Source organism: Colletotrichum aenigma (genome assembly GCF_013390185.1).
Source record: "Colletotrichum aenigma strain Cg56 chromosome Unknown KSG_Cg56_contig05, whole genome shotgun sequence".
NCBI lineage: Eukaryota > Fungi > Ascomycota > Sordariomycetes > Glomerellales > Glomerellaceae > Colletotrichum > Colletotrichum aenigma.
In genome coordinates, this window is record NW_023500911.1 from 4,920,944 (window position 1) to 4,945,052 (window position 24,109).

A 24,109-nucleotide genomic window follows, 5' to 3' on the forward strand; every position below is an offset into this window, starting at 1 on the left:
AGTCGCATTGCATTTCACCGTCAAATTTTGAAGAGATTATTGTGCGCAAAATCATGATGCTTGGTCTAGATTGGGATATCTACGGAATGACTAGGCGGACCAAATCGCCTTGGTATATTCGCAGGACATGATATTCAGAACGACAGTAAAACACCCTTTTTCTTTCTCCAATTTACAGCAGCCACGAGACGAAGACTCTGTAGAACCATCCTCCGCGGCTCTCCTTGCCGCCGCGAGCCTCCTGCTCGGCAGCCTGGCGGGCCAGGAACTCCTCCTCCTCACGGTCAATGATGTCCTTGCCGGTGTAGAAGTCGGCCTCGTGGGGCTTGACGCCGCGGGTCTTGTAGTAGAACTTGTGGCCGAAGATGAGGATGAGGTAGAGCGGGATGCCGAGGTAGCCGGTGATGAAGGTCTTGTACTTCTCCTTGCCGAAGTCGCCGCCGGTGAAGACGTCGTAGTTCTTGGTGAGGGCGACGATGCAGCACATGGCCAGGGCGGCGTACGAGCCCCAGATGCCGAGGGGAGCGACGTAGGGCATGATCTCGTTGGGGATGTTCTGCGCCTTGCGGGCCTTGATCCACCAGATGTGGGTAACGAGGATGGAGATCCAGGTGAGCAGACCGAAGATGGTGGTCAGGTTGACGAAGTAGCCGAAGATCTTGGTCGAGTCGCTGGAGACGTTCATGAAGGCGAGGAGGGCGAACATGGCAGAGAAGCCGAGGGCGTAGACGGGGACGCCGCGCTTGTCGGTGCGCTTGAAGATGGCGGGGGCGGAGCCTTCGGAGGCGAGACCGTAGAGGGTTCTGCTGGCGATGTACAAGTCGGAGTTGGACGCGGAGAAGACGAAGACGCAGATGCAGGCGTTGATGATGTGAGGGACGACCTTGACGCCGGCAACCTGGGCAGCAACGACGAAGGGGGAGGCGGAGGCACCGGTAGATTGCTTGTTGGCGAAGGCGAGCTCGGGGGAGTTGTAGGGGACGAGCATGCCGATGAGCAGGACGCTGAGGCAGTAGAAGAACAGGATACGGTAGAAGGTCAGCTTGATGGCGCGGGGAACGGTCTTGCGAGGGTTCTGGGCCTCAGCGACAGTGACACCGACAAGCTCGGTACCGAGGTAGGCGAAGGTGGCGTTGACCATGCAGGACCAGAAACCGAGGAAGCGGCCGGCATCACCGGTGTCGATGTACTCCTTGAAAGCACTGGAGACGATGTTAGCGAGGGGACACTGCGAACTGCGTCGGGCACAACACATACCCCGGATCCTTCCAGTAGCGGAAGCCGGTCGCTTCGCCGTTGGGTCCACCACCGCAGACGAGAATCAAAGAGAAGAGAATGATGGCGACGATGACGATGACCTTGAAACTGGACAGCCAGAACTCGAACTCGCCAAAGAACTTGATGCCGAAGTAGTTGATGCAGATGATGACGACCAGGAAGATGGCGATGAAGACACCGGGGTTGACTCTGTCGCGGTCAACCCAGTATTGGATGACGAGGGCCGCGGCGGTAAGCTGGTTGGGCGTGACGATGATGTACTTGAACCAGTAACTGTTTGTGACGCCCATTAGCACTCTGCCCGAACGGTTGCCGCGGGGAACATAGCAGGAGAGACTCACGTCCAGCCGAGCGCAAAACCAAGGGAAGGGTCGCAGAATCTCGAGGCGTAACCAGTGAAACCGGAAGAGATGGGCAGCCAGGCGGCCATCTCACCGAGACCAGCCATGACGAGGAAGACGATAAAACCGACGAGAGTGTACGAGATGAAGACGGAGCCCGGGCCGGCCTGCGCAAGGGCCTTGCCGGTTCCGATGATGAGACCGGTTCCGATGGCACCACCGATGGCAATCATGGTGATGTGACGGGCCTTGAGGCCTCTCTCCAGCTTGGTGTCGGCGCTGGTCTCGAGACCGCGGATGTGGACATTATCGGTGTCGTCGTAGGTCTTGGTCTGGAAGGCCGTCTTCTCGGGGTCGTGGGCGCCCTCCGAAGAGGACGTCCGCTTGACGAGGCCGTCGCTCATGGTTGCGGCGTGAAGCACGACGAGTGGTTGTTCTTCTTACACGTCAAACACGGGAATGAGACTCTCTTGTCTGTGGGAGAGGAATATCAAAAGAGGGTCTCGATTAGGCAGACAAGAGCTCAAGGAGCGAGAGAGGGATGAGAGGAGAGAAGAGGGAATCACGACCGAGCAGTGAGGGGGGGGATTGGAGGTTCTTTAATTAAGTTCTGGGTGCCGCCTCGACGGGACGGAAGACGGGAGGGGCGGACGCGATAGAGGCGTGTACCGCATGTGAGACGGAAGCACATTGGGAATGGCATCCGGCGCACCGCACCACAACCTGTGTCCCTCCCGTTCCCGCATGTAAGAGCAGCAGAGCTCACCTCACGTCCGAATTCCCAAATTCGCCTCGCGGGTTCGTGGGCTGGACCTGGAACCTGGCCACACTAGCTTGGTCTTGGGGGTGATGGCAGACTGGGGGTGCGGCCGGGTTGGCGTCGTACGCTAAGATAGACCCCGTCGAGCGATCCCTGCAGACGCCGCCGGGTTGTGTTGGGTTGACTGGCTGCCACGGCGAGGTACCGAACGGTCCTGACTTGTATGTATTACATGTAGGTTATTGACTTGCTAGCGCGGGAGGCTGCTATCTTGCTGCTTGCCTGCGGTACCTCTATCTCTTGTGGGTTCTTTCTTGGGGTTGGTCCGGTCGTGTTCATGTTCCCCGTTATGGAGTCAGTGTCCCGCCCCGAGCTCGCGGTTCCTTCTTCAGTGTGGGGACTGGAGCAGGCAGACCGGAGGCACAGTGAGTAGCGTGCGACGTGCGTACGTCCCCTTGTTGTGTCTCCATGTGTCTCCTCAGTGAGCTCCCCTCCCCGTTTCTCTGCGGCCTGCGGTTGGGCCAGCGGCGGCCGAGGGTTCTCGCGAGCATGAGGGGGAATTGTCATTGCCAACGGGCAGCGGGTTGGAACTTGGAGGAATGGCGTCTGGCAGCAGCTAGACCGCACTGGGAGACAGAGCTCAGAGAGATGGGGTCGTGGCAGGGGTACGGTAGGCGAATGGAGGTGGTGGTGACTGGTCAAAGACAAGGATGAAGAGGGTTTGGTCTTCGGTGGCTACGGTCAATCATGGCGGCAGAGGCAAAACGGTTCAGAGTCTGTCGTGTGTAGTGTAATCTGCAGATATCTCTGACGGTGATTGGGTGCGCATCCAACGCCATTCAGCCTTGGCGGACGACACTGACGGCAGGTGAGAAGAGCGTAAGAAACTTGATCGTGCGGGGTGGGCGTGAGAAAAGTTGGGGGCGCTGTCACTGTTCATCTCGAGAGTTCCGAGTGATGATGGCGGCAGTAATTGGCAGACAAAGTCACTCGTTAACGCCAAGTATCGTCGACCGCCGAGCACGAGTCGTGAGTTTGCAGCTGACGACCCCGGCTGCGGTGCCTGAAATGCCTAGAGATCGCCCAGTCTCGACAGCGCAAGTTGGCGTGGTGATACGGACAGTTGGGAGAAGCTTAGACGGGACAAGCAAAAGGACCAAGACGCAGAGTACCTGGAGCCGCGAGACAATCCAGACGATCCTGGGACTCCTGGCCGAGGGTGGGCAGCCATCGGTGGTACCAAGAAAACACCAAGACATTGGGCGAATGCAAGAGACTCCTTCCATGCCTTGCTGCACGCATTCGGAGTGCCCTGCTGAAGAGCTGCAAACAGCGCCCGCAGACACGGAGTTGCCATTTCATCCATGGGAACATCACAAGAAAAATTTGCACAAAAAAGAGACCTGTCGCGTGTTGAGTTCCTACTGAGACCATGCGATGCTTATCTCTGGGGCGAACTGAATGAAGACGATTGAAGGTTTTTTCCTCGCTAGATTTCCTTGATCCCAGATTTTAGTGGCTCCAACAGCGAAAACAACCTTGTCTTGTCCGCTAATCCAAGACGGTCCGTCACATTGAAACCACGCGAATCCGCCCGTCAGACACGGGATATTTCGTCAGCCTGGCGCGGATGTTGGGAAGCGCAGCTGAATGTGCAACAAGTACAGAAGAAAGCCTACCTGCCAGAGCAATCACAGCTTTGAATTAAGGTATGTGTCTAGAGTAGCAGAAGCGTGGGTGACCCGGACAAGGCGCACCTCCAACATGCAGTTTTCCAGTGCCTCGGGGGGTGTTGTGTTGTGTTGCCAGGGCTCCTCTTCCTCCACCACACCACACACCACCATGACCACCGTCTTCATCTCCAGCAACTCACAGAGAGCCAAGAGATAGAGAGCTCACGCGATGCGAGTTCATTCGGGCATTCTGCGGGGGCATATTTCAGCCACGATTCAGCATCTTGCCAATCATGCCCCAGACGCTCTGACCCAGAAAGGCTGCTCGCTCGCTGCTCAGTGCTCAGTGCTTCTCATCACTCACTCGGACTCCCGCTGAACCGGGTCCTTTCGCGGCTGCTGCTGCTGCTGCTGCTGGGAAGACCTAGCCTAGCAACAAGGGTCGCCTAGGAAAGGTTCACGAGACATGATAGATATCGGCGTGCCCGTTCATCCAGTGACATTGCCGCTGAAAGTAAGTAAACTGACACGGACAGTTACAGGCTACAGAGGACCAGGCCATTCACAGCCTAGGCTAGAGCCGTCTGCCAAAGTGGCTGCATTGGCCCTGATTCCTGAAGCTTGGGGTGGTGGAAACGTGCCCTGGCGCATCTGCACGAGCGGCTTGTCCATCTCTTGGTGGTTCCTGTGGCCTCGAACATCCCGTAGCTAGGCATTGCTTGTTGCTCAACACAGACTTAAAGGGCAGAAACGCCTGGCAGATGTAGGGGCCGCGATTGGGCGCCTCCCAGCCTCTCCCGGCCTGTCTCACCGAAAGAATGCCCAGCAGCCTCAGCTCATATCTCAGGGTCCTTTGCGAGAGCCTCGCGGGTCTAGCTCTAGGAATAGGTGCTCGAGTCACGATGTTTGTATTCACCGTCAAAACACAGCAGCAAAGAGAGAGACTGGACTCTGGTGCAACCAACTGGAGCACACAGCATCTACGTCGTACGTACTCGTTATGCGAAACTGTTAGGTATCCAGCTGATGGCGGTACATGACTTAAGGGCCCTAATCACCCGCTGCCACTAACATGAATTGATAATATCAGCGTCCCTGAGGATTCCATTTTGCGTTCTAGAAACGAAGGATGCGTCTCTCACCTCGCACGGCTCCGCCACCCTGCCACCATCTTCCCTGCCTGCCCCTCCCCCATCACTTTCCCAGCTTCTCCTCGTCCATTCAGAGGCGTCCATCGTCTCCCCGCCAAGACGTTTATCTCTGGCCTAAATAAGCAGGTCCTTATCTCCTCCACATGACGGGCCCCCTCCCCTGTTCACAGTCGAGTGGGCATTCAGAGCATGGATTGGACCGAGCTTATCCTCGCCCTTGACCGCACTTGGCTTAGACTGCCGAAGGGCCACTCCGGATGGCTTGCGATGGCCTCGGGCAGATTGTCTACTCCTGACAAAAGTCAATGGCTGGAATGTTTCGACAGCAAGCAAACACGCACACAGTTGTTGGTACTGTTTGTAACTTCGGACCGGCGTTGGCTTCAGGTGGCTTTCGAGTTTTCTTAGTCCCTATCGTTCGTCGCTGACACGGACACATGGCCGAATGCGTGTCCCCTGCTAGCCCTTCATGTTTTTGTACGAATCAGTTGGCGTCTTTTGACGAGCGGGAGCCATTCCCAATGGGTGTGTAGCCCTCTCCCACATTCCTCGCCCATCGTCTGACTTTGCATATGTCGGGACCTCTGGCGCCTGGCGTCTGCCCTGGCGCTGGCGTACACACATACATATTCCCACCAGCTTGGGCTGACGGGGAGCAGGTTCCAGCTCAGCTGTCAGCCTTCTCCTGCCCTCTGTAGACGGGCAAAACGTGAAGACGCGATGCAACGGTGGCCTGGGCTTTTCTCATATGCAGCCGGCGAGGACCTCGCAGGGTCGGTTAGCATGCCGAGAAAACCATGACGGCTTCATCGAGACTCGATGCGCCAGGCCATCACAGGTCGTTAGTGTTAGTCGAGGTCTGCCAAGTGCACTGCCATCACAACGTGTCGTTCATCGCTCATGATGCCTGGCGAGCAATGCGTCTTTTACACGTCAACCAAACGGTCTAGGGACTCCATCTTCCCCTCCATCCCGATCCTCCAGGACGGCATTCTATTTCGTCTCCAGTATTCTGCGGCAGACAACTTTGCCGACAGTCGACTCAAGACGCGCCAGTTCGTCATTTCAACAGACCCAACGTTTAATTCCCGACGTCCATCCGGCGGTGCGAGATCTGGGATCTTGGGCGGGTCAACCACCGGGTTGGCCCCTCTCCAGCAGAGCGTCAGGGGTGATGCTCGCGCGTCGGTGAAGGGGCCGTTGGCGGTTGAGGACCCTTTGGTCTCTGTCTCCAGTGCGCCTAGGCTCATGACGAATTCCATCTAGTCACCACAAACCGACCGACCGCCAGCCAGACCACCAGACGGTGTGGTGCCGCGAGGCGTCCCCCAGTGCCGGGACGATGTGCGCGCGTCTCTCTCCACGACCCAAGACTCGGGATCCCGAAGTCGATAACAAACGGCCTCCGCTCCGGCGCTTCCAGCGTAGTGCCTGGGCGGTGATGGAAAGACGAAAATTGGAATCGCGCCATTCGCGACCCGGGCCAACTTCGCCAAGACTCTGTTAGATGAGGTATTTTTGACAGGCAGTCAAGTCATGGTCAATTCCTGCTCATCGCTTCCCCATCGCATTCGTATGTTGCGCCCGCGTTGGACATTGACAACATGGTCTTGGCCCCGGCTACTCGGGGACGTGATGTGGTATTGATCGACTATCAACGCGATCTCGAACCGCATTGAGTTTACGGCTCTTCCGCGAAGGTTTGTCGCATCGGTGAAGACGTTGTCAACAAGTCGCAGGCTTTTTTTTTCCGAGCCCGCCGTGCGATGCGCCCTCTGTCCTCTTCGATGTTTCTCGTGAATGGTGTTTATTCTCTGAATAGTCTCAACTGCCTTACGCTTGTATGTTTTGGAGATAGAGCCAATGCTGGATGAAGCCATCGCCGGCTTGGGTACCATCCCACCACCACCATCAATCTTTCCCCCAGCCTAGACCTCTTCGGCTACCGACGGGCAGTCATACGTTTCCCTCGTGAATGTTTGAGTTTGCCCTGCGCCTTAGGGCTCTTTGCCGGTCCAACCCAAAGCTGCTCCCTCGTAAAGCCCTGTCAGACACTAAGATAGCGTGCTTCTATGCATTTTCTAGCGCTTCCGTCGCCGTCGCCTCATGTTCAGCGGTGATGTGAAGCAACACCGTCGATGCGGCCGGATGTGATGCGACGCGATGCCTGCCAGTGCCAGTGTCCGTCCCCGCGCGTGTCCCCTCAGAGTTGAGTGTGGACCTTTACCCCAGTCTCCAGCTTTCCCCCTCTCCGTGAAGCTGTCACGCCCCCAAAGATCAAACCCCAGACAGGGCGGTGCAAATGCAAGATGATATTAACGCCGGTCCGTGGTTGCTTTTCCAAGCTTTTCCAAGCGTCCAGTGGCGTTTGATGTAATTCCTCGCAAAGAGACGCACAGTTGGGGAAACGGGGTAAAGAATGGAAACGATGGGGTAATGTTCTCGTAAGAGGTTCACATCGAAGCGGAACCGTTCTGACGCCATTCCACGCATTGGCCGTCTGAAGGTCAGGACAGTTGTCACTTTGGCACCAGCCGCCCCGAGAGGAATCTCATTACGTGAAAAATAGGAGACGGATTGATTGAAAACGTGCAAGCGATCTGGGGTAATGGGGTACGGATACGGGGGAGGGGAAAGGGAGGAAAGCCAAGATGCCGCCGGTGTTGCGGATGCTGCGGAGAAAGCAACGACGACGACGCATTGAGGCCTGGTTCGTGAGGAATGAGGACACAACAGCGGAGGCCGCGAGATGCGTCTTTCTCAAGTCCAGCGACCACATTCGCAATCAAAGTGCAATTTCCAATGGCATCACCCTCATGTGTCGTTTCATTGAAAGGGAGCTCAAGTGAGCCCGGTGTCTCGGCTGCAACCCCCGTGCGGCTACTTCAAGTCGCCGACTCACTCGGCTTAGCTGAAAGAGCCGCTGGTATGTGAGGCTTTCTTGCTGTCGCCAGTGAGCCTCACCGCCGATCTTTACGCGGGGCCAGTTGTCTGATGCCAAGATGGACCTTGGATCACATGCAGAATGCTGCACTCTGGAGCCCAATCGCGAGAATGGTGTTCTTCGCCCGAGAGCTTGCTCTTGAATCCAGCACTCAGGCTTCGATGTTTTTTCAGTCTCCAACACAGAACCGTTCTCAAGGCAGACTTCGACAAAGAGACAAGTCTAGATGGAATACATTGGGAGTGGGATGCTGGCTGGGAACTTGGTTGCCGTGGCCAGACAAGTACACGCCATCGCCGTGGGCCCAAGCAGTCTTGGGCCGACTGACACCGGGGCGAATGGAAAGATCGCCTGGAATTACTCAACTAGTGTCAAGGCTGTTTTTTGCGATGGTGAACTGTCGTTATTCGCTCGTGATGCCTTATCAGTGTCAGGCTCCATGGAAATCCCATCAGTCGCAGGGTGCTGCCGTGCTCGAGGCGCGATGCTACACGATGGAGGAAGCGACGCCATGCCGGACGAAGATCACCAGAGCTGTAGTTAGCCTGGCACCGACTTAGCCATATTTTTCAGGGTAGACTCTGATCCAGCAGTTCCGAGTTGCAAGTGAAGATATTCTTGTTCCATTGTTGCTCGCCTCCGAGGCCACGTGCCTGTCTTTTGGGTATCTGGTGTTTAGGAAGTACAACCATAAAGACCCCATCTCCCGCGCTATCCCGTGTACAACATACCTGCAACGCTGGCGGAGGTCAGAGTCGACAGGATACCTGAAAACAACGCGGAGACGGCTACTCTAGAGACGTCGGCTGCACGACCGGGCGCGATCTGAGAGAGAACGCCGATTTGCGTGCCGAGGGCGCCGACATTCCCGAAGCCCTGTGAGGTGTGAGATGGAAACTTTACCAATATGAAAGGTATGCACTTACACAGCATGCATACGTAGCAATAAGCCGTGAGCGAGGTGACATCGAGACGTATGGCTCGGCGTTGCTTGAGAGTGACTTGAAAGCCAGGAACTCGTTCGTGATGATCTTGATGCCGATGAGTTCTCCTACGACCAGAAGATCCTTGTTCGGCACCCCGAGGCACCATGCCACCGGATAGAAGACGTATCCAAGGATGAGTTCAAGCGTCAGCGGCGGGTTGCTGATATTCAAGTACCTTCCCCACCAGCCGAGGAGGCCATTGACGAGGGCCACGAACGAGATCACGCAGAGAAGAGTTGCGACGATCATGCCAGCCACTTTGACTCCCAGCCACGCCCCATTCGCGAACGCATGTAGGGCATTGGCAGCCTTGTCTTCGTCTTCTGGGACTGTGATCTTGCCCGAGCTGATGGTCTCTTCGGTCTCCGGGTATCGCAACTTCGACACTGCTAAGCTCGCAGGTATCGACATGATGCACGATGAAACGAGGACTTGCGCGTTGAGGCCGAGACTGATGTATCCGACCAGCACCGATCCAGCTATCGTCGCGAACCCGCAGGTCATCACCTGGTGTATCTCGGCGAGGGTCAGATGCGGGATGAAGGGTTTGATGAGCATCGCCGATTCTCCTTGCCCCACGAACGGGGTCGCGGTTGCTACCACGGCTTCGGCGCCGGAGACCCGCAGGGTCCAGAAGAAGAAGATGGCGAACTTTCCGATGAACCATTGAAGTAGCCCGCAATGATATAGCAGCTGCACTAGAGAGATGAAAAAGATGATTGGCGGAACAACGCTGATGAGGAACCATGTTCTCGTCGGGACCTCGTCGTCCGTGAGAAACCGGAGGCCATCTTTTGCAAACTCAAGGAGCGTCCTAGCCATCTCTGAGATGAAGGCGAAGATGTCGTATCCCACGCTCGTCTTCAGGACAAACACGGCAATGAGGAATTGGGTGAGCATGCCTCCGATGACGGTGTGCCATGGAATCTTCCTCCAGTCTCGGGATGTGGCCGCGAGGAGAGCGATCAGGAGGACGAGGCCGAAGAGTGAGATCGCCCGACTTGCACGGGTATTGTCGCCGACTTCTGCGGGAATCATCGCGCCGACGATGAAGACTGCCACAGTGATTGCGGCGGCGATTGGTTTATGCAGCTTTTGCGGCGTCATGTCATACGCCCTGAACATCGTGTTTCGCCAGATGAAGCGCAGAGGTATCATCACCGAGGCAGCAGGGAGCCATAGTGTGATGATGCGGATGGTGATGGCAAGGTACACCAAGAACGGCTTGAGCCATCCGAGGCTGTCTGACCGGTGGAAGATGAGGCCGACGATCCACCATCTGTTCGCGCATGGTGTCAGTTCAACACCTTCGACGACATGTGATGCAATTGACCTCTACTCACCCCGTCCATGCCAGCCAAATGACAATGTGTATCGGAAGCCTGTACTTCTTGTAGAATTTTGAGATCCTGAACTTCTTCTTCTTCTTCTTCGTGTCTCGGACGCCTTCCACCTGTTCAACGCCAGCTTCGAGGTCGCTTCCATCCGTGCTTCCTCCGGTCTTCGGGCTGTGGTCCTCCCGCTGCTTTGAGTCGTCATTTTGCGTCTGTTTCGTCTTCTCAAAATCACTTCCATTGCTGGTTTCATGCGCTCTATCTGCGGATGGCCGCGCATCTATTTCAGTCATGTTCGCTGGCGTTGCAGAAGGATCATGACCAACGCTCGTCCTCCAAGATGCGAGATGAAGGTAGGTCTATCTCGGATGACGTTCGCAGTGAGAACGGCACGGGGACAGCAGATAAGCTAGTGAACAAGGTGTGGCGATTAGATCACCGTGTCTTAGTTCGATAGGGACATCGGACGATGATGCAGGACTGAAGAGAACAGTTAAGTCTGTATGGAATGCTACAGGCGAGGCATGATGTTGTTTGAAGAAAGGAGACAAGATAATCCCCAGAGGCAGTCACTCATGAAAAGCCCTTTTCATATCTTTGAACACTAACATATCGTCGTCGCCAATGCCGAAGCTCATGAATCGACCTGCATGGTGGCGGCCAGCCAGGTGCATCCTCCCACGCGGCGCCGATGCCGCGTCGCCCTTACACGATTTCACAACGATCCAGCATGAACACATCACATGCTACTTCAGCAACCAGGACATTGCTTCAGAGAAATATCGAAGTTGCAGAGGGAGATATCGTTTTGCAGTGAGCTGCTGGTCAGCAACTTTGTCTGGTCGCTATTCTCCGTACCCGGAGGTCTCCTGCGTAGCAAGGTGTGGGGTAAACGACGGTGACGTCGATGTTTCACCGATGTCAGCCGCGCTTATGTATGGTTAGGCGGTCCGGACGAACTCTATCTCAACAAAAACTTTGCCGAATTCGAACGGCCTGGACGGGCCTGCCGATCGCTCGGGGATCTTCACCGCATACTGTCCACGAGGTCGTGAAGTGCACGAGATGGGTTCGCAGGCAGACCTGAGCAAGGGATCTCAACCCCAGAAGCCAGTACTCTTCTTGTGAGTCACTGTGGAACACCGTGAAGGTCAACTGCGTGAACTCGTTGCTTACTTGTGCACTGCCTAGCGACATCGACAACTGCTTGTATTCGAGAGGTGAGACCTGTACAGATTTGCGAGGGGGATTGAACGCCGTAGCTAACCGTTCGGCTAGATGCTAAGATCTTCGACCTGGTTTCCGACTTGATCGATGACTACTTTGAGAAGCATCTATCTCTGACTCGAGAGGAGGCAGTAAAGCTACATCACCAGTACCATACGGACTATGGACATTCGATCGAGGGCTTGGTCCGACACCACAAGATTGATCCCATAGAGTACAACGCCCAGGTTGATGATGCGCTGCCCCTCGAGGATATCTTGAAGCCAGATGTGCAACTCCGAAAGCTGCTTGAGGATGTCGATACCTCTAAAGTCCGGCTCTGGTTATTAACCAACGCGTACGTGACTCATGCCAAAAGAGTTATCCGGATTCTTGGTGTCGAGGATCTCTTCGAGGGGTTGACGTACTCCGACTACTCGCAAGTGCCCTTCATCTGCAAGCCGAACAAGAATATGTTCCTAAAGGCTATGAAGGAAGCTGGGGTGGAATCCGTTCAGGATTGTTACTTCGTCGGTATGGTTTCTAATGCTGAGTCCCAGGAGACGTTTCCACGTTGACTCAGATGCACAGATGACTCTTATGGGAATTGCGTCGGCGCTCAGAAGGCTGGCTGGACAGCGGCTCACTTTCTGGAGAGAGGGCTCCCCATACCTCCGAAAGCGGCATCACAGCATCAGATTCAAAGTTTGGAGGAACTCCGAGATATCTTTCCTCGGTTTTTCAAATCTCGAACCTGTTCCGAGACCTCATCATAGCTGACAACTAGAGAAACATGGAGTAGACTGCAAGCGTACCTTACAATCCAGAGTCGCAGTAATCAATACATCGTAAAAATTTAGAATAGAACACAAGTTAATTTCTGCAAAACATCGGCATCTTGTCTCACACTGTTCATGTGTATGTAATGGAGTCGAGTCTTAGAGCAAGCAAGTTTCGCCGAAGGCATTCCCAATGTGGCCTCCAGATTCTCAGTCATTTTTTCCCTTTCAGTCTCCCTTGCAACGAGAGTTTCCCCGACATTAGATCCTCATGGAACAGGATTGAGACAATCACATAGCTGGTAATCTCGGAGGCGGCCTATTTCTCCACTCCGGAACCGGAGATGCATGCGGTGTCCAATTAGATCGTCTATTTCGAAGCTTTGGTGGAGCAATAAGTCCGCTATTTAAGGTTTCGCGTCCGAGTCGTCATCCCCGCCATCCACCGGAAACACTACAGACGGACGGAGAGGCCACTTTGTGAACCTGCTGATCGGCTTCAACCCCATCACAAGACTGTCGAATACGAGAAACCGAATCCTCAATTGACGCGTGTGCATTGACGCGGGATTCTCAATATGCCCTGCGAATCGGGTTGCTGTGGTCCGCCTAAGGATCCAGCCCCGACCCCCGCACCAGCTGCCCTCCCTGGGACGAACACTAGTCTCACCGTTGCAGAGGAACGGATTGCAGAGGGCGATGGCAAAGACAGCATCGAAGACGTTGAAGATTTGAGAGATGGAGACGGCAACCAAGGCTGCTGCGGCTCTGCGACCGACAAGCCAACCTTGAGCCGTGAAGTCAATCCCACGGATCTCAGTGAGAGCTGCCAGGATCAGTGTTGCTCTTCAACCGCTGCTGATGAAGATAGCTTCGGTGCCGAGCAATCGAATGTCGCAGACGATTGTAAGGACGGTTGCTGTGGCACTGTCAACATGGAACGAAGCGATAAAGGGAAAAGCGTTAGCTCTGCGGCTGCCAAAGTGGTCAACTCTTGCTGCGATTCCAACACTGCAACTGAAGACAACTGCAAGAAGAAATGTTGCGGCAACAACACCATAAAAAACACCATCAAAAACACCAACGTTGCCTCCGATGACGAGTTCACACTGAAAGATGATTGTAAGAAGGGTTGTTGCGGTGATTCCGTCAAAAATGCAAGCGAGATTGTCGATGTTGTTGGCAACAACCCGAGCAAGCCAGACGAAAGCTGTGGTCCAAAGGTCAATGCCGAAGAGAAATACAACAAGGGATGCTGCGAGACAGTCCAGGAGAGCAAGCCCGTTCAGACAAGCGGCACTTTGACTGCTATCGAGCATGACTGCTGCGCTCCGGTTGCCAAGGTTGAAGAGAATTGCAAGAAGGGATGCTGCTCCTCTCCAGTTCCAAAACCTCAGGAAGAGAAGGTTCCCAGCTGCTGTGAAGGCAAGACTTCTCCTTGCTGCGACTCGACTTGCATTGATCGTCTCGCTCTACGCGAGTGTACCAGCGGCAAGCGTTCCAACAGAAAAGGTGAGTCACACGCACGCCACCTCAATCTATTCGCGACTGACACGGCTCGTAGCTCGATCAGGAGCGGAAGGGTGCACTGGTGGAAAAGACGGGAAGCCATGCCGTGGCCACGCCCGTACCGTTCGCGAGACCTATCAGGCAAAGCTTGAAGCCTTGGGCTGCATCTGCCGCGCCCTCCTCGCTCTCGGTCAAGAATCGTGCTGCGCGCCTCGCGATCGTTCGTCTGTCGAAAAGAAACGAGCATCAATCAGCTCGCTTCGCACCCGCAGTTCAGTTGACTCTTCTTGTGCACCAGGGCCGAGCAAACCGGTCTGCGCAACAAACAGAGGTCTCAGGACTAAAAGGGCAGGTTGGTCTGCAAGCCCAAAGTTTAAAAGCGGAGGGTGCGCTGATGAGTGCTGCGCCGTAACCAACAAGCCCAGCGCAGTTGGTTCTTGTGCGGATTCTTGTTGTGGCGATGAGGATCCGCCTGCCGCTTCCCAACCTCTCTGCAAGTCTGGTGCAAACATCACCAACGATAACGACCTTGAGAGGGGCGTGTCTGGAACAGAGCATGTCGTTCTTAGTATCTCGGGCATGACATGCACGGGTTGCGAGACCAAACTCAAGAGAACGCTTACCACCTTGGACGCAATCAAAAATCTCAAGACTAGTCTTGTTCTTGCGCGTGCAGAGTTCGATCTAGACGTCGGAGTTGGCTCGGCGGACGATGTCATCAAGCATCTCGAACGGACGACGGAGTTCAAATGCGAGAAGATCACGAGCCAGGGGGCCAGCATCGACCTCCTATCTTCTGGCCGGCCAGAGAATTTGATCAGCCAGCCATGGCCGGCGGGCGTCACAGACATACGTGTTGTTGATAGCAAGACTGTTCACGTTGAGTTTGATGCAGAGGTTGTTGGGGCTCGAGACCTGGTTGAAAAAGGTTGGAGCAGTCCCATGGAACTTGCGCCCCCTCGAGCCGACCCGACACTTGAAGCGGGCGGCAAGCATGTTCGCCATGTTGGGATGATGACTTTGCTCTCTATCATCCTGACTGTTCCGGTTCTCGTGATGGCTTGGGCACCTTTGCCGGATAATGAGGTTGCTTATGGTTCAGCTTCTTTGGCATTGGCAACTATTGTTCAGATTGCTATTGCTGGACCATTCTATCCTACAGCACTCAAGAGCTTGATCTTCTCCAGAATGATTGAGATGGACCTGCTCATTGTACTGAGTACTAGCGCCGCCTACATCTTCTCAGTGGTGTCGTTTGGTTATCTAGTCTCTCACAAGCCTCTGTCGACCGGGGAGTTCTTTGAGACGAGCACACTCCTCGTCACTCTCATTATGGTTGGCAGATACGTTGGTGCGCTGGCTCGTCAGAAGGCCGTTGAGTCCATTTCCATCCGATCTCTGCAGGTGTCCACAGCGACAATCATCGACACCTCGGGCCAGGAAAAGGAAATTGACTCTCGGCTGCTTCAGTATGGAGACACTTTTCGAGTTGCTCCCGAGTCTCGCATTCCAACCGACGGCACAGTCATATCTGGTTCGTCTGAGCTAGACGAGTCTATGGTCACGGGCGAATCAAGAGTAATCGAGAAATATGTAGGCTCTTCTGTCATTGCAGGCTCGATCAATGGCTCTGGGACCCTCAAGATACGCCTAACTCGTCTGCCCGAAGACAACACGATCAGCAACATCGCCGGGATGGTTGACGAAGCCAAGCTGTCCAAGCCTAAAATACAGGATATAGCAGATCGTGTTGCGTCATACTTCGTCCCAGTTGTAGTCACATTGACGATAATTACATTTGCCGTATGGATTGCCGTTGGAGTCGCTGTCCGCAAACAGTCCGGCTCCCAAGCAACGATCCAGGCAGTCACGTACGCAATCACCGTCCTCATCGTATCATGTCCATGCGCTATTGGACTTGCAGTTCCTATGGTGATCGTCATCGCCAGTGGAGTCGCTGCGGAAAAGGGCGTCATCTTCAAGTCGGCCAACAGCATCGAGGTCGCTTACAAGACCTCGCATGTAGTTTTCGACAAGACAGGGACACTGACCCGTGGGGAATTAAGCGTGTCTAAAGAATCGTACGTTACTGGCGATCCAGAAGCGACGCAATCCTTGCTTCTTGGCCTTGTTGGTAGCATCAAGCATCCCGTATCCGCAGCGGTTGCCGCCCACCTAAAGGCGAATGGTATATTGCCAGCGCCGGTATCCGATTCCAAGACTTTGACGGGTAAGGGTGTCGAGGGAACCATCTCTGGTCGCAAGCTCCGCGCTGGCAACTCGCGATGGCTGGGTCTATCGTCCGATCCTGCTGTCGAGTCCTTCTTGTCGCAAGGATACACCGTCTTCTGCTTCACGGTCGACGGGACGTTGGTTGCATTGTTTGCGCTAGAGGACTCGGTGCGGCCCGAGGCTTTCGCAACCGTGTCCAAGCTGCAGGCCTCCAACGTCTCGGTCCACATCCTTTCGGGCGACGATGACGGAGCGGTCCAGGCGGTTGCTTCTCAACTCAACATACCCGAGGCTAATGTGCGCTCGCGATGCAACCCCGCAGACAAACAGGACTACATTCAGCAGCTCTTAGCCACACCCTCCACCCGTGTGTCCAAATCGGGAAAGAAGCCGAAGAAGCCCGTCGTGATGTTCTGCGGAGATGGCACTAACGATGCCGTTGCACTGGCCCAGGCTACCATTGGCGTCCACATGAACGCGGGCACTGACGTGGCTAGATCTGCTGCCGATGTTGTCCTGATGCGACCCAGCCTGACCGGTATCCTCACCGCCATCGCGGTGAGCAGAAAGGCCATCCATCGGATTGCATTCAACTTTGGCTGGAGCTTCGTCTACAACTTGTTTGCCATCCTCCTCGGCTCAGGGGCTTTCGTCAACGCCCGCATCCCACCGGAGTTTGCTGGCCTCGGCGAACTTGCCTCCGTCTTACCTGTCATCGCCGCTGCGGTGCTGTTGCGTTGGAGTAAATTGTAAGGTACTCAGGCTGATTGGTAATCATAGCGTCCACACCGGAATGCTTCCAGGAGGGGTGTGTCGGAATACTGGCGGAAAACACTGGCGGGAAACTTTCCTGGAGAGGAGGGTGACGGCCAAAGGGGGGACGCCTGAGGATGTGCGTCGTCAAGCAGATTCAACATCTGTTCTGCAGGCTGAGACTTCTATTCACAAAACTCCATGCTTTGATTGGACGGTGGCGGCTTTCCGCAGTGTTGATGTGGAAGCATGCTACCATCCGAACGTGATCGATTATTTCCAATAGGACAGTTTGTGATTGTCTAAATCACAATTCACACTCATCGCGAATGCCCCACGGTCTCCACCTACCCCTGTGTGCCTGATGTCTCGCGGAAGCCGGATGTTGCGCGTTTACCCACTTGAGAACGTGTCCCTGCGAAGGGTTGCTCATTCAGAACCCTGCAAGATCCTTTCGAAAATCTAGACAAACTTCCGACCGGGGACCTTCTGGTTTGAAGCCTTGAACGTGAGCAAGCCTTGTCTGTTAGTTGACCCCCCTCCACCCGCCCTACCGATATGAACCCTGCGAGCCTCAACCCAATCTCAAAGTGAACGAAGTTGAGATCTTTGCGGTCCTCCGGGACGCCACATTGCTTTTTCCAATTTGATGCAGCACGGGTTTCCAGAGAGGGTGTGTCGCTTGCCGAAGTACAAGCTACAAACATCCAGATATGGCCACTTGACAAGACAGAGCGGAGGGGGTTCCGACGGAGGCAACGGACCAAGGGCGTCTCGCGTCGTCAATTGGCCATTTCCCCCTAGCTTCCGATCCCTCTTACATGTATGCGATGCACAGCCCCTTTCAGCTCTAAGGTATGACTCCAAGGATCGAAGGATGACGCGAAAAGACCGAACTCCGATGTGAAGCCTGCGGAACGGGACGAGCCAAGACGCTCAACTCACTTGTGTAGCGCCAGCATGTCTCTCAGACATACATACAGCCCTGACTTTCAAAGCAAAGCTTTCTCGCTCAGAGCAGGTCTCTGAGACTCCTTGCCTCGGTATTTGAGTGCCAAAGATGAGGGCCACCTGCTACTGGGTACCGATCGCGTGTTCCTTCACCGGTAGTTTCTGCGCCATATAATTATGCCCGCGGAGTCAACAATGACCCACCTCTCAGTAGATCAATCTTGGCCGGCCGAGGACTCAAATAGTGACAGGGGCATTTTAAGACACTGATGTTCTGCCATATACTTGGACGTGAACTTCACATTTCGTCCCCTGGGTGGACCGGTCAATCCTCCAAAGTCCAGAGTTGCACGACGAGCATGGCAGCACAACGGATCACCCGTCCGTGTTCCGCGCAACGCACGACATGCTCATGTGGTCACTGCCAAGACGTTTTCTGCCCCTCTCGGTGACTTCAGGCTGTCCGGGATCTCAGGGCTAGACTTTCGGTGACCAGACGGCCTTTGGCCTCACCGGGCGTACGCGGAAATAAGCATGACCATAAGCGCAGCAGGCTGTACCAGGAGAAGGAACTCCGACCCGCGGCACGATTTGGTTGGTTCATGGCGCAAGAGATGCTGGTATTTACGGCCGTTGTCAGTGCCGCATCGAACAGAATCACCTCGAGCCATGAAGCCGGGGCCGCTAGGGCCCAAGGCCTTGGCCCAGGATTCAGGGTGCTGTCAGCCTGCCAAGGCCTCATGCAGAGGTGAATAAAAACAGCTCAAAAGAAGAAAAGAAGAAAAGAAGACCTTATGCGAACACGAGCAAAACGAGCCATTTTTCATTCGAGGAGGACACGTGAGCGGGGTTCTATCCGGAGCTAAGTTCCGGTGTCGGAGCCGGACACATGCGCCGTGACAAGTGGGTCCGGCATGCGATTCAGTCCGAGCGGCCCCGGTAACCCCGGGGTGCAACCGCCGGCAGGCAATACTTAGATTGGTCTTGGTGTTTCAAGGCTCTTTTCCGCCGCCCGCTGTAAGATTGTACTAAAGCGCTTGTATCTGAGATCCCACCGGCCTGAAGCGTACATGCTGCAAGTATTCGGAGGCGCATTAAGGCGATGTCTGAAACGAAGATGTGCAGGGCGGGCAGAAGACAGAAGGTTTTCGAGGGCTGCGTGTTCATGCGCTTTGAACAGGGCAAAAGGTCTTTCTTGACTCATAGATCAGCGATACTATGGCTGTTTGGCGCGAATAAAAGATTGGCGTGTAATGCCATGGGTGTGCGAACTTATCCAGAAAGCGATCTGCGCCACTGAAGTTGCGGTGTAGTCATGAGAAATCTGATCGTACAGAATCTGCTAGTGAACTATCATAGCGACTCCTGTAGGGTCTAATGGGCGTGATTGTCTGAAGTTCAGCACGCCAGCTAGTCGTCAAATGAGACCTATTGTCTGTGTCTTTTGCTGTCGGCACGCGGTGGTTGGTGGGCCTGGTCGGAAGGGGCAGGGTCGCAGCAGGACGCTGCATAGTGACGAGCAAGATGCAGATGCAATGCGACCAGGACTTCAACACCCATGATAAGTGTAGTAAACCGGTAAAAGCAAACATGCCATGGGCGGCTGACCAGGGCCGCGCCGTGCCACAACGCCCCGTGCCGGCCGATATGTTGAGTGACGCTGGCGAGGCATTTCGAGACAGCAGCGGAAAGCACTCGGCCCACTCCCGCACCCGACTGAATGGCACTGGCGTCGCAAACATCCCCAGGTCTTCGGCGGTAAGCAGCACGCTTGTGCCCAAAACAGTCCCTGAACTTGGGTCTGAGAAACCAGCCTAGCGTCGTTTCCTCTTTTCTCTGTAGATGATATCTGAGATCACTTTGATATGGGTTTTCTCCGATGCCAGTGCGTGATCTGGTAAAAGAAAATGATAAAAAAGCTCTTGGGCAGAATATCGACAGTCGCTTGAATCACTTGACAAGTGTGGGCAGAAGTGGAAGCCCTTGAGCTTCCCGAAGAAAGATAGCGACCAGGCACGCAACGTGGGCATAGAACAATAGGTGGGCACCATGTCGCCTTGTCCTAACCTGCAATTTACTGCGGCTAGCGAGGAGGACATACCTGGGGATGAACATTCTGTCATAACCTTCCTTGCTTGGAAATGGCCGCATCCCTCTCGGAATTCAGAGCTTTGCCGATAGTACTCACAAGGGACCAAGATCGAAGCGGATTGGGCCATTGACTCATGGTAGATGCAGTTTGGGATCTGAGAATTTTCGCGGCCTCCCAGCAGCAACAAGCCGGCAGACCCCGCCGAACAATCATTGGCGATAGCCTCGTGCGAAGGAGGAAATGGTATGGATCCTATCGGCAGACCCAAAGTACTGTGCAGATAATGATCTATCGTCTCATCTAACTGTTTCTCAACGGAACTTCTGCCAAGACTGACAATCCAAGCTGAACTAAGACGTTTGTAGCTACTAATCTAGTGCCGTTAGAGCAGAAAGATTGATGGTCGAGTACGGACTTTCGTTCGCTCATCCTGCGATTTTGTCGGAGTTTGGTACGTGCCAAGATTCATCGGGCCGTGGAAAAAGAAGCAAGCTAGGGGACACCCCTTTTGCCCACAACCGCGTCGGCCGCACGGGTCTTTCTCTCCAGCCCTGCAGCAAAATCAGCAGAGGTCGATTTCTGCCATAAATGATATCTGACAATTGATATGTGACCCGCCTTCAGATCCCGGAGCATCAATGTATTCAAGTCATGGTACCGCTCAAAGTATCACCAAATACCACATTGGATACTACTATCATGATGAGTTGGTACTGGGAGATCAGTATGGCGTATGTCTATCCCGAATTCGTACCTGTTCGCAACCGCTTTGGCGGTATTCCGCAAAAGGTGTTCACATGAACAACGTACATTGTGCATGCAGGGAGCCTTCTCACCTCGCTCCTCATTACGTACGGACACGAAGAGTTTCGGATGCAAGCCGGCAGGCATGCTGACTGGAGACGTGTTCATTAATCAAGTTGCATTTCGTACCGCCAATCAAGTTCTTGGGAGACCCTCGCCCTATGAGACCTCCAAGTTGGCCCGGATGGCATCCCACCAATAGGAAGCAAGGAAAACACCAGAGCGTCTCTTATCGCCGACGGACTGCCGCGAGGTGTGCGCAGAAATTCGATGCAGCATGTCAAGGAGAGTCCACACACCCAGCCTGAGCAGGTTGCTGGTGCTGCAGGCAGAAGCCATTGCGACAACAATCAACAATCATCATTGTCCTCCTTGTGCTAACAAGGAAACTCAATTACCAGGAATGCACACTTTAGTATTATTCATGGAGCGGGAGACTATGAAAAGTATACGTTGAATCGAAAAGATGCGAACTCGTACTACACATGAATGGCAGACCTGCTAAGCCCTTAGAAATTGGAAAAGCGATTGCATCTCGCATTTTGCACGCGTACACCGCCAGTTGTGCTTCTAATTCCCTCCGAAACACTTTTAACTTAGTCTTGTCAATTCAGTGCGCTTATCAGAGTTGAGTCTGCAGATGAGGTAGATGCACTGGCGATACTGGCGTAAGTTGTTGCATTTTCAGGAATTCGGGAACATTTTGAAGCCTCGACCTTTTCTAGGCGTGGAAGCAACAGTATTATCGCGCTGAATAGCCAATACAAAAAAGATTTAGGTTAGTCTCCATTTTGAACCTTTTGCCATACCATCATTACTGTCACAGCGTCACTGGAAAACATGAATGTCTCTCCTAAGCAAGATTCGAGCAAACGAGAAGACCAAAGCACAACATTGTCTCTCTGAAAACTCTTTAGCCGTCACGTTGGTTGATGGGTTGTCGATTATTGCCTTTGACGCTACAGGGCAAGCTGAACCGTGGGCAACGGCATGGCTTTCCCCTTCTTTCCGTTGTTTCTAATATTGTTCGGCAATCGGCATCCGCCGCCCGATCGTGCCAGAGACGTCTTCGGTCGTATAAAAAACAACAACCGCAAAATCAGCTATCAATAGTTTCGTTCCAAACACTCTCCGAAACCGCGCTGACAATGTCTCGCGCGGGCCGTGGCGAACACTTGTGTCTTTGTGTTACCGCCCCTGTGGGAACTAGTGAGCCGTTGGGGAGCAGTCTGAACCGTCCCCGGCTTTGCTAATCCCGCAAGGAGTTGGTATTCCATCAAAAGCTGGTCTTGATGTTGCATGACGGCGCGATGGAAATTACTGACACGCGTTCCGACTGTTATTCAAGGCGTGATCCGGCGTATCGACATGGTATTTTTGTTGACAAGACATTGGGGGAAGGCTTGCCACACCGACTGGATTGTACCTGCGGCAAGGGAAATCCAGACCGGTGTTGGGACGAAGCGCCTCCTTGCACATTGTCGACATGTGCAAAGCAACCAATGGTAACTTGCGTTGGCCACGTAGTTGCTGTTGGATGGTTGGCATATTCGGAAACGCGTCAGAATGCAGAATCTTGCGCCAAGTAACGTATAGTTCGATTCGAAGGCAGGAAGAAGTCGGTTGTAACGATCGGGAAGTCGACGGTCTATCGCTGAGGATTCATCGAGTGGATGTATAACGCGTACGCGATGGCTTGGAGTTCGTCGAGATTCGTCGATCGAAGCAACGGGATGCCTCGATAGGTAACGATGAGGTACCTGCAAGTTCGAGGTGGATATGTGCTTCGCTTCTGCTGGATGCTGCACTACTGGACCATCAAAGAGCGGTTGGTATCGAGGCGCGGCGTCTTGCCTGATGAAGCAACCACATTGACGCAGAAACAAGAAGCTCAGCTATGACGGCGGCAATCTGTGACCACAGAAGTGAAGGGAGGTAGGAGGAGGTAATTTCGGCTGTGGGAGCAGAAAGTCTGCTACGTGTACGTAGAGCACCATCAAGTTCGGTCGTAAGGCATCGCGAAGGCGACCTAGTCACCAGAGCAGGGCGAAATACCGTCGGCGGGACGTGTAAAACGTGAATAGTTGTCGGTGATGGCCTTGGTCGGCCTTAAACTCAGTGAAAGAGACAGCAGATATAATTCAATATTCAATGGGGACAGGTTGTGATTAGATACTTTGTGTGGGCTATAGCCCCCTTTTCCTTGCGGGACATCAGCACACAGCATCTCCATGTCACTGTTGCTCAGCCCCAAACAAACCTCCAAAACTTTGAATGATTACCAATACGTGCAATGCGAAATGAGGGCGAAATGAGGAATGAAGGAGGATGTCTTTTTGACTGTCAAGCTCTCCACGGTCTTGACGAACGCTTCTCGAGGCGCCCGAAATGACCAAAGCTGAATCGATAGCTATCATCCACAGCAGAGTTAAAGCCTTAAGAATCTTTGTTTGCTGATTTGCCGCTTTTAGGGGGGCTTGGCACTGTGGTGCAGCGCAGTCCGCATCGCGAGCACCTCGCGAGCGCAACGCATCGTCACTGTTATGACAGAAGACTTTCTTAGACGCAAACCTTGCGCTTGCGCATCAAATGGAACTCATGAGCCCACCCCCCGAAGGCATTATCACGTGTAATGTTATCTAAAAAGAATTGTCAGCGTCGCAGGATGGTATCTCTTCACTGGGAGATGCTTGGCCAGCCGGCCGAGAGTTGTCTTGCTTCTTCGTCACCCCTCTCAGCATGTTTCACAATGTCTATCAGTCTAAGACTCCAAGAAACAGCTGTACTGATTCAAAACAATGGGAGGCTTGCTGGCGGCTGAGAACGCGTTCCGCCGAACAGCGCGTGGGCGCCTCTTTGGAATCGAATCAATGGTGTGTCAGCCGTCTTATTGTTGCGCTTCGGTTTCGTCCGACGCCTTCGGCCCAAACGAACTCCCCGGCCCGTTCGTTAATTGTGGAATGGTCTGGCAACACGTCGCCTTCGGCCCCGACAGGCACGGCTGGGCGGGGTTGGCAGAAACATGGAGAAACATGCAATCGCTGTTGTTCTTCCCACAGGACCGGCTCAAGGTCTCCCTTCACACATGTGTGACTTACTTCGCACAGATCTGTTTCTCCTGGCGGTGTATGGAAATAATGCGGATGAAGTTCTCTCAAGACTGCAAACCCCATTGCATGCGCGTCGCAAGAAATGAGCAACTGCACCGACTGGAAAGCTGTCCGCCGTAAAAAAAAAGAAAAGAAAAAAAGAAAAAAAAGAAAAAGAAAAAAAAGGCAAAGATGGTCTCCACAATGGGCACATCGAACGCTTAAGA

At 54.0% G+C, this 24,109-nt stretch overlaps 4 protein-coding genes across 4 annotated transcripts; 2 read left to right on the plus strand and 2 right to left on the minus strand.

Moving 5' to 3' along the window:
- Window positions 1-172: 172 nt before the first annotated feature.
- DIP5-1 (Dicarboxylic amino acid permease) lies at window positions 173-2,023 on the minus strand (the record flags this gene model as incomplete). The annotated part of the gene is made up of 3 exons (XM_037324207.1): window positions 173-1,202; window positions 1,258-1,551; window positions 1,620-2,023. The coding sequence occupies 3 exons, from the start codon at window positions 2,021-2,023 to the stop codon at window positions 173-175; spliced, it is 1,728 nt and encodes a 575-aa protein (XP_037177735.1).
- Window positions 2,024-8,634: 6,611 nt separating this feature from the next.
- SLC28A3-1 (Solute carrier family 28 member 3) lies at window positions 8,635-10,760 on the minus strand (the record flags this gene model as incomplete). The annotated part of the gene is made up of 4 exons (XM_037324208.1): window positions 8,635-8,681; window positions 8,879-9,023; window positions 9,074-10,412; window positions 10,477-10,760. 4 exons carry the CDS (start codon window positions 10,758-10,760, stop codon window positions 8,635-8,637), a joined length of 1,815 nt encoding a protein of 604 aa, XP_037178495.1.
- A 772-nt stretch (window positions 10,761-11,532) lies between these two features.
- Window positions 11,533-12,251, plus strand: SDT1 (Suppressor of disruption of TFIIS; the record flags this gene model as incomplete). Its single annotated transcript, XM_037324209.1, has 3 exons — window positions 11,533-11,591; window positions 11,659-11,687; window positions 11,746-12,251. 3 exons carry the CDS (start codon window positions 11,533-11,535, stop codon window positions 12,249-12,251), a joined length of 594 nt encoding a protein of 197 aa, XP_037177738.1.
- Window positions 12,252-13,030: 779 nt separating this feature from the next.
- PCA1-1 (P-type cation-transporting ATPase) lies at window positions 13,031-16,946 on the plus strand (the record flags this gene model as incomplete). Its single annotated transcript, XM_037324210.1, has 3 exons — window positions 13,031-13,964; window positions 14,017-14,181; window positions 14,392-16,946. The coding sequence occupies 3 exons, from the start codon at window positions 13,031-13,033 to the stop codon at window positions 16,944-16,946; spliced, it is 3,654 nt and encodes a 1,217-aa protein (XP_037177739.1).
- Window positions 16,947-24,109: the final 7,163 nt, after the last annotated feature.